The 9970-nt window shown below is 37.1% G+C and overlaps 1 protein-coding gene across 1 annotated transcript in view; it reads right to left on the minus strand.

The window, feature by feature from the left end:
• The window catches only part of iars1 (isoleucyl-tRNA synthetase 1), a 125975-nt gene that overhangs the window by 42368 nt on the left and 73637 nt on the right, over positions 1–9970 (minus strand). Inside the window, exons 15-17 of the mRNA XM_048606306.1 lie at positions 4917–5091; positions 3703–3815; positions 1181–1276 (exon numbers count right to left, since the gene is read on the minus strand). Of these exons, the coding sequence (XP_048462263.1) occupies positions 1181–1276; positions 3703–3815; positions 4917–5091 (384 nt within the window). The remainder of the gene's footprint in view (positions 1–1180; positions 1277–3702; positions 3816–4916; positions 5092–9970) is intronic.

Consider the following 9970-nt stretch of genomic DNA (forward strand, 5'->3'; position numbering starts at 1 on the left):
ATCTCAGTCTTCTCAGCCCCCTAGGGTGGAAACTTCTAACTCTTGGATTAGGTGAGGAATTTGGGGGGCGGGGGGTGGGGAGGTGGTGTGGTGGTCGTTTACAAACAAACAAAAACCATCTCTTTGCCATGCTGACATTCATTCAACAGAATGAAATTTATGACTATCTTTGCTTGTAGATAGGATACATCTCTTCTATTTACCAGACTGCCAAACTATGCTATGATCTGGCTTGGGGCTCCTCGGCTTTTAAAAAAAAAATAGACAGAGCATGAGATCCAAGGAACTTACTAGGAGAATAAAACCACAAGATTTTACAGTTTTAAACAAACAACAGGAGACTTATTGGCTGGTCATCAAATCTTATTAAGCTTTACAGGGGTTCAAATTTGTCACTTTTTGCTAACCTGGCCTTGAAACTCCCTTTCAAGAGCTGTTGTGTCATGGACTACCTCAGTGACTGCTCCCATTCTGGTCATTACCCTCTTTTCCCAGGTCTATCCTGGTCTCTCTCACTGCCTGCAAGAACCCTTTGAACTCTTCTTCAGTGAACCTTTAACTGTCACATCTGACCTATTGAAAACCTTTCAATTTGTCCACACCCATTTTTAGGCAGAATTGCATGCAGCTACAGTTTGGAACAGCCAAATATAATAATCCCTTGGAACTGAATGTCCCCTGAATGATCCATTCTCACGGAATGCTGGCTCCTGCAGCACAAAGAATGCTTATCATCACAAAATCAAGTAAATCAGTCAGAGGATGTGTCTCCAATCCGCTCAATAATGGAAATCATTTGCCAGCAAATATGCTTTAAGACATTATCTTTGATGTTCTCTCTGTGAATCATCTATTTAAACTGGGTGACAATCTAAACTCTGGTTTAACACTCTATGGTCAGTAAATGGAAAATGATTGCTGATCTCAGCAGCTCCAGATTAAGTTGAGGTTGGGAATGGGGAAAAATATCAGCCTCAGTTCGTTGTCTATCAATCTCTGCTTGAGTTTCCAAGTGGGAACAGGCATGGTGCTGCCATTGCCAGATAGTCTGCCAACATTAACTGCCTTAGCTCATGTCAGAAAAAGTTAATTGGGTGTGATTCTGGTGGAAACTGTGTGTTAGTTGAATTGCTTAATACAAATGAAGAAAGAATAGGGGAGAAAAGAAAAAAAAACTTGCCTTCTTTCGAAGCTTTTGGATACGATTTATAACTTCTCGTGCAACTCCTTCATCCAACATTGACTGGTCAGGTGTAACATCTAAAAGAACCAAAACCTAAAAGAAACAGTATCTTTTCATAAGATAACAAAATGCGCACACACGTACAGGCAACTGTTCCACAGATTGGGGCTCTAAAACTATCAAAACAAACATGTAAAAAAACTTAACTACATATGCTGAAAATCTGAAATACAAAATGCTGAATATACACCAGAAATGTTTCAGAAAAAAAACATTTCATGTCAATGGCATTTCATTAGAATGGAAACAGTTAGAAATGTAAACAGAGGGTGATGGAAGAGAGGGGGTGGGATTGGAGGGAGGAAAACAAAAGGTAAGGATGGTAAGTGAAAGAAGTTGAATGACAGAAGAGTAATTGTGGAAAATGAAAGAGATCAATAACGGTTCAAGTAAAGAAATAAAAACAAATTGATCTGGAGACAGTTGGGGGACTGAATGTTAGCCAGGATGCTGGGAGAATTTCCTTTGAACAGTGCCATATTGGTTGTGTATGAAGAGAAGACGAAGCGGAGATTTGACTGCATTGTTTAAAATCAAGAAGGACTTAGATACAGTAACTTCAGAGAAATTGTTTCTGATGACCGAGGACTGAAACATAAAATGATTGGCTAAAGTATCACAGGCAACATGAGGGAAAACATTTTTTCACAGTAAGTGCTTAGTAGTTGGAACGAACTGCCTGATGGATGGTGGATATAGACTCAAAAGCCTTCAAAAGGAAAGTGAATGAATACTTCAAGCAAAAATCACAAGTTTATAGGGAAAGAGTGAGGCAATGAACTGGAATACTCCTTAAAAGAGTGGTGCAGACATAATGGCTGAATGAACTCGTGCTATTACTCATCTCTAATTCTATGAACCATGTCCCAGCAATATTAAACATCTTCATCGGCATTACCTTGCACTTATATAGTTTTACCACAATGCAAAAAGTCTGAAAGCACATCACAGAGGAACAATTAGGAAGACATGGAAGGTGTTTAGAAAAAAGAAATTTCAATTTATAATTATATGACCTCAAAGTAAACGATAGTCAACTAAGGACAGCAACCAATTTGAAGGTAAAGTTCCATAGATTGTTAAGAGACTATGAGCAAGTTACCTTTTATCTTTAGTATGTTAATTCAGGGATAAATATTTGGCACAGGCCCTAAAGTTTGATCAAAGTAAATGGTTTTAAAGAGATCCTTCTCTTAAAAGGGTTGAGAGAGAAGGCGGGGAGTGAATGCCTAAAGGAAGAAAGACTAGAGTGTGGAGTCTAGATGAGTGGTGGTATAGTTGCCAATAGTGAACAAAGGAGAGACAGACAAGGGGAAATGAAGGTAAGAAAATGAACGAAAAGAATGCAGTTAAACAACAAGTCATATTTTTAAAGAGTGCACTTTTACAAACTAATTGAAGAAAGCAGCAAATTTCCAGTTGCAATGGTAAAAAGCAAAAGACATCCAGACAAAATTTAACGAAAATTAGAAAAATGCTAGAATATTCAGCAGGTCATGCAGCATTCGTGGAGAGATAAATGCTTCAGATTGATGACCTTTCTTCAGACATGCAGCAGAAACAGATCCAAGATATTTCTCAGCTGGTGAGTTAAATGACACAATTTGGATTTAATACAGAAATCTAAACGTTTAAGGGAGCAGAATTAATACTGCTGAAGTGACAAAGTCATTGAGCTATTCTGTATTATCAGCTACACTTACAGTCATGAATTATTTACAGAACATAATTTATTAAATACTAGATATTGGACATGATCAGACACGGTAACATAGTGGGAATGCTACTGAATGGATGGGCTTGGACAAAGGATCCGGAGACAAGTTCAAATCATGCCACAGCAACTGCAGAACTTAAATACAATTAACTAAATAAATTAATATATGATTATATTTCATAAAATCTAAATAGGGAAAGGTACAAAATTGAAACAACTGAAATGACAAAACTGCTCAAAATTCTGCGTTACCAGCTATGTTTGCACATTTTAGTTCTGCAAAAATACAATTTCTTAAAAACATAGGATTCGTACTATTAATTAAATAAATTTAGAACAGAAAAGTATCAGTAAAAAATGACCACTGAACTAGCATAGGTGTTAAAATCTATCACAAATGTAGGATATCTGCTATGCTTAACAATTTGGCAGAAATCTAACTCTGGAGCTATGTGATTGACACTGAACAACCTTCTGAAATGGAGTAGCAAGTCACTCAGTATCTCAAGGACAATTAGAGAAGGGCAAGGGGAATACAACCAAAACAATAGAGGGGTTTGCATCCTCTATTTCACAGCTCATGAGCATTCATTTCAAAATCATCTGGAAAGCAAAGCCAAGCAGAAGTTTCAAAAGTTGTTTTTAACACTTTAACATAAAAAAGTAATTAAATACATATTAGTTTTACTTTACAATTTAAAAACAGCAAATAATTTCTTTTTGCATTAAATTAAAATCTTACTTGAGCATCAGAATGGGCTTCATACTGAGCACTTATTCCTGCATTTGGATCAAATGTATGCAGAAGGCGCAAGTCTTCCTCATGGAGCTCATGTCCTTCGACAACTATGGTTCCTGTTCATTAAATGTTAGATATTAGGATTGCACCATTATCGTTATTGATTCACGGCAAGAATTAAACTTACTTCAAGCAAACATTGTAGATTCTGGAGATCTGACCTATAAATACGAAGTGATAGAGAAAGGTGCTAGAGCAGTTCTGTTGGCAACTGTGGCGAGAGGAACAAAGCTTATGTTTCAAGTTTATGGCTCTCCTTTGGAACCCCGACATTCCTAGGAAAGCAAGCCATGTTGGACTCAAAACGTTAACTCTTTTCTCTCTTCACAGATCCTGCTGCGTTTCTCCAGTACGTTTGTTTTATTAATTGGACACCGATCATCTTCAATGCAGATTTATGGGTTATTTTTAAAAAAGACCTTCAGCATAAAAGATGGAGGCAATGAAAATTCTACCAATTTCAACTAAGGCTAAAATAAATCTAATTTTCTTGGATCAAATGCTAGTATTATTCAATTTGCAGCATTTTCTAAATTTAATCAGAGGATGGTTAAAATATTTATTTTTTTCAACGTTGGCACGACAACTTTTTTTTTCTCTACCCTACAACAGCGACCTCAGTTCAAAAGCACTGCATTGACTCTAAAACATCTAGATGTTCTGAGGTTGTGAAGGTCTTATATTAACACAAGCTACTATTTATAAAATAACAAGATCTCACACAGCAACTGACCACCAACCATTTCAAAGTTTTGTTAATTTTAAACATGTTAGGATAAACTTACTTTTAAGATTTCAAATCATATTCCTTTCGTACATCAGAAGAAGCTTTGAGTGCTGCACTGCCACTTAAAGAATAATTGTAGCTCTAAACAATCACAAAGAGGCTCATTACTACCAGATATTGCAGGAAACATGTGGTCTTTTTGTTAAAGATTATATGGCAAAAATAAGGACTGGAGTCTGGAAACAATTTTGTAGCTTTCAGTTGCTCCTAGATGCTACATTTATACATGATGTTTAATTTATCGGATTACAATTGGATAGCATTAACATTGAGCTATGCAGTTAAAAAAGGCTAATTATGCTCTAGAGATTGTGAGCAAGAAATGATTACTCTTTCCACAGCAAACAACTAACAACATCCTATTACACACCTGTCTTTTGGAACTCCTCCAACTGTGTACTCTGGAGTGCCTTGATAGCTGCTGTAACAGATTTGAAAGCACTCTTCAAGCGTTTTCCGAGAACCATGTGATCTGGTTCTGCCCTTAGCTGAATGCCATACTTGCTTTTGTCTGTGGATAATGTCAGCTTACGGACATTTAGTTCCTATTGGGAATTATATAAAATAAATAAAACTCAGTGGGTAATTAAAGACATCTTCACTTAAGAACATCAGAGCAGAGGCTTTTCACATACAGCTTTTTTAAGGGAAGTCATAATCCAACTCCTGCATCTCCTTTTGCTTTCCTTTTAAATTTATACAATTTATAATCAGCATCTATGATAGCTAAGCATGTTCATGTTCAACCAATTCAGTGCCAACTGTTCCCACATCTGTGAAGAATCCTGTTAGGAGAATTTTGCAATTAGGATTAGATCATTTGGGTATTTATTGATGTGGGGACTCAAAATGAAGGCTGGACCCCACTGAAACTGTAATTCATGACCTGGTCAAGAATCCAGTACTCTATACTTTCCTTGTTTTCACTACAGTTCAATGTATAACCATTAAGTCATAAACAGATGTCACAATGGGGACATCAGTGAGCACATTGCCACGAAGAATGATTACAGTTGCTTTTTTTGATTCACAGAGACAAAAGTATTTTTTCTTGTTCCCCTCCCCCTCCCCTCATTCACTCAGGAGACAACAATGCCAAAGGGAGAAAATGTATCTATGCAACCATTAATTCAAAGCATTCAAAAGGCATGAGTAATATTAATCTGTTTATCCTACACAAAAGTTCAATAACCATTTTAGTTACAACTAAATTAACTCATGAAGTGAAACCTGCAGGAATTAATTAAACTGTAGCTTGAAGACACAAAAAATTACACACCAGAAATGTGCAGATAATTTCTGAAACTCATGCAAACCTTTATGTAATCTAGCATTAGTGAAGTACTGTTTCTATTGAATTAAAAAAAATTGCTTCTATTATAGCAACCCCATAGTCCCTTCCAAACTGCAAAACAGTTAGACAAATTTGCAGTTCATTGAGGTCAGATATTAGGCAAAATACTTTACTTGCATTATCCTATTATTAATCTTGGGGGGAAAATTCACATTTAATTTGTAACACAATATATTCCTGATAGAAAATTCATGTACATAACTCATTTTGGATCTATTTGCAAGTGTGGTGGACAATATTGCTCATATATCAACTTACACTGAGCACTTGCAGCCAGTTAAAACCATTACATCTGTAACTATACAGTGGAGGCGATAGCATAGTGGTATTGGTCATTGGACTAGTAACTCCGAGACCCAGGAAGCATTCCAAGGAATATCCTCTGAATCCACCAAATATACACCAGAATTTGAATTCATGAAAAATGAGATACTAGAAGACTGATGATGACCATAAAACCACTGCTACTTGACGAAAAAATGCATTAATTCACTAATGTCCTGGTTCAGATGTGACTTCAGATCTATTTCAATGTACAGGGGGTCCCTGATTTATGAATATCCCACTTATGAACATTTCCTGTACTTCTGAATGGTTACTTTATATCATCTGCATAGTGTTCTGACTTGCGTCCAAATTGACTTGCTAATGGACTCAGGAAAGGTACCTGTTCGCAACCTGGGGACTGCGACTCTTAAGTGCCTCTGAAATGGCCTAGAAAGCCACTCAATTGTAGCCGAGTAAAACTGCTTGGAAAGTGCCAAATAATAAATGAACCACTTAACCTAGACACTAGAAACTGAGCCCTGCCAACCCTGTAAAGACGTCCTTGCCAAATTTGGGAGAGATGTCTCAGACGACTTCTGTGACATACTCATGAAATCATACCTTAATGACAATGTCCCAGACAGCATCGTTGCTATCTCTAGTGATGTCCCACCCCACTATCAGCACAGTGGTATACAGTGCTAAATGGAATAGACTTCTAATAGATCTAGTAGCTCAAAACCTGGCATTGATGAAGTGTTGTGGGCCACAAGCTACAGCAAAATTGGTTTAATGGTTTAGTGAGAGGGAGGAATTAAAGTAAATCTGTATTTGTAGAGAAATGGTGTTGGAGAAATTGTTGGAATCGAATGTTGATAAATCCCCAGGGCCTGATAACCTACATCGAAGAGTGGTTAAGGAAGTGGCCTTAGAAATAGTGAATGCATTGGTGGTTATCTTCCAAGATTCTTTGGACTCTGGAACAATTCCTACAAACTGGAGGACAGCTAATGTAACCCCACTATTTAAAAAGGGAGGTAGAGAGAAAACCGGGAATTATAGACCAAGAAGTCTGATGTCGGTAATGGGGAAGATACCAGAGACGATTATCAAGGATTTTAAAGCAGAACACGTAGCAAACATTAGTAGAATCAGTCAGCAAAGATTTACAAAAAGGGAAATAATGCTTTACAAATCTATTAAAATTATTCGAGGATGTAAATAGCAGAGGATTGATTAGCGGAGCCAGCAGTTGTAGTTTATTTGGACTTTCAGAAGGCTTTTGACAAATTCTCACGTAAGAGATTATTGTGCAAGATGAAAGCGTTTGGGATTAGGGGTGGTGTATCAAGACAGACAGAAAATTGGTTAGCAGACAGGAATCAAAGAGTGGAATTAAATGGGTTTTTTGCTGAATAGTGGGCAGTGACTAGTAGGGCACTGTAGGGATTGGTACGAGGATCCCAGCTATTCACAATATTTTTGATTATTTAGAGGAGGGAAATAAATGTATATCTCAAAATTTGTAGATGACAGAAAATTGGGTGTAAGGGTGAGCTGTGTGGATCATGCAGAGATGTTGCAATATGATGGGACAGGCTGTGTGAGTAGACGAATGCATGACAGATGCAGTATAATGTGAATGAAAGAGAGGTTATCTACCTTGGTAGCAAAAAAAATGAAGGCAGATTATTATTTGAATGCTGTAAATTGCGAAGAGATGTTCATTGAGACCTGGCTGTCTTCATGCATCAGTCATGGAAAGTAAGCATGCATGCGCAATAAAGAAGGCAAAACTTATAATGGCATTCATAGTGAGAGAATTTGAGTATTGAACATCAATGTTTTGCTGCAATCACACAGGACATTGGTGAAGCTCCATCTGAAATATTGTGTGAAGTTTTGCTCTCCATTTCTGAGGAAGTATGTTCTTGCTCTAGAGCAAGTGCAGCAGATCTTTACCAAATTGATTCTGGAATGGCAAGACTGACGTATGTAGTGAAATCGAGTCAGTTGGGATTACATTCACTAGAATTTGGAAGAATGGGGGTGAGTCTCATAAACCAATAAATTCTAACAGGTCATACAGGTTAGATGCAGAAAGGATGATCTGGATGATGGGGAGCTCAGAACCAGGGGTCATAGTTTAATGATAAGAGGTAAATCTTGTGGACTGACAGGCACCCAGAGAGCAGTGAGCCTGTGGAATTCACTACTATAGAATATCATTGGAGCCAAAACATTATGTGTTTTCAAGACGGAGGTCAATGTTGCACTTGTGGTTAACAGGATCAAGGAATATAGTGGGATTGTGGAATTAGCGATTGAGTTTGATCATCAGCAAGCTTGAGGGGTTAAATGGCCTACTCCTGCTCCTATCATCTATGTTTCCATGTAACAGCAGAACATATGGAACAACTCTTATTCAAAACCAATTCAGATTTGCATCCTGGCTTTAGCACTGGTTAGGTTGCTGGTTCTACACTCTGAATCAAGGGTCAAAACATTTTGTGTAATCCCCTGCCCCCAAGGGCTCCTCTTGCAATCTTCTTGAAGGCTACTTTTTGATTTTAAGAGTCTGCATTTTGGTTTTCAGGGACTACTTTTCTATTCCCACCAACTTATTTATTAGGTGATGTATTCATATACTAACAATACCTACTGCATTTGTGTTTATATGTGGGATATTTGGACTGTCACAGATTAAAAGAAAAATCCATCAACATCCTCAAGAATCATCAACACAATTAAAATTAAAACCACAACACGCAGGAAAACATTACCTCTTGGACACAACTGTACTTGAGTTGCCACAAGACAACAGACCAAACATACAAACTTGCCCCCACCCCTCCAAAATAACTGACATATACTTCTACACACACAAAAAAGTAATCCTTAAAACACTTTCCATGTACCAGTGAGATCACAATGAATGCAATTCTATCACAAATGTACAAAGTTAGAAGATTTTAGCCACAATTACTATCTTTTAAAATGCATCTCAGATTTAAGTTGAACAATTGAGAGTCTTCATTACAATAGCATTGACTACATACAAGTGGGACCACACAGCTTAATGTCCCATGCAAAGAGTCACCTCCAACAATTTAGCAACTCTTCCCCAGGTTCAGTGCTGAAGTGCCTGCTTAGATTAGGCCCTTAAGTTCTGAACTGGGCCTTGAACCTGCAGACATTCAACTTGCTGTTGCACAGGCAAATGAGTCAAGTTGGCATTCAATGTGTTAATATACACAAATTATTTATCCCTCTGCTTTATTCTCATTTAAGCATCCCTATTTTGTTCAAATTTAATCATGCAACTAAAAGTGTGTTGCATGAAAATTATTTGTAGACATTTCTCAAATTGTAAATCCTTTTACATCCATTTAAAAAAATACTAAGTGATCTTAAATACTATAAAACTAAAAGATTGAAACATTAACCCTTCAAGTCCAAAATGTAGATCTGAGAGTAATTGATACGCAAAATTCAAAAGCTTTTGCAGTACTTAAATTAGATCACTTCAATATTCAGTATTTTTTTCACACAGATTACCTTTATTCATCATAATATATATATATGAATACTGACAATTGATTGGACATTTCAAACAAAACAAAATCACCATGGACTTTTCAAGCAATTTTTCACTGACACGAACACTATGTGACAGTACACATATAACCAAATAGTTTGAACTCAACAGTGATGTTAGATAACAAGGTGTAGAGCTGGATGAACACAGCAGGCCAAGAAGCATCAGAGGAGCAGGAAAGCTGACGTTTCGGGTCTGGACCCCT

The sequence above is a fragment of the Rhincodon typus genome, chromosome 16 (assembly GCF_021869965.1).
Source record: "Rhincodon typus isolate 14 chromosome 16, sRhiTyp1.1, whole genome shotgun sequence".
Taxonomy (NCBI): domain Eukaryota; kingdom Metazoa; phylum Chordata; class Chondrichthyes; order Orectolobiformes; family Rhincodontidae; genus Rhincodon; species Rhincodon typus.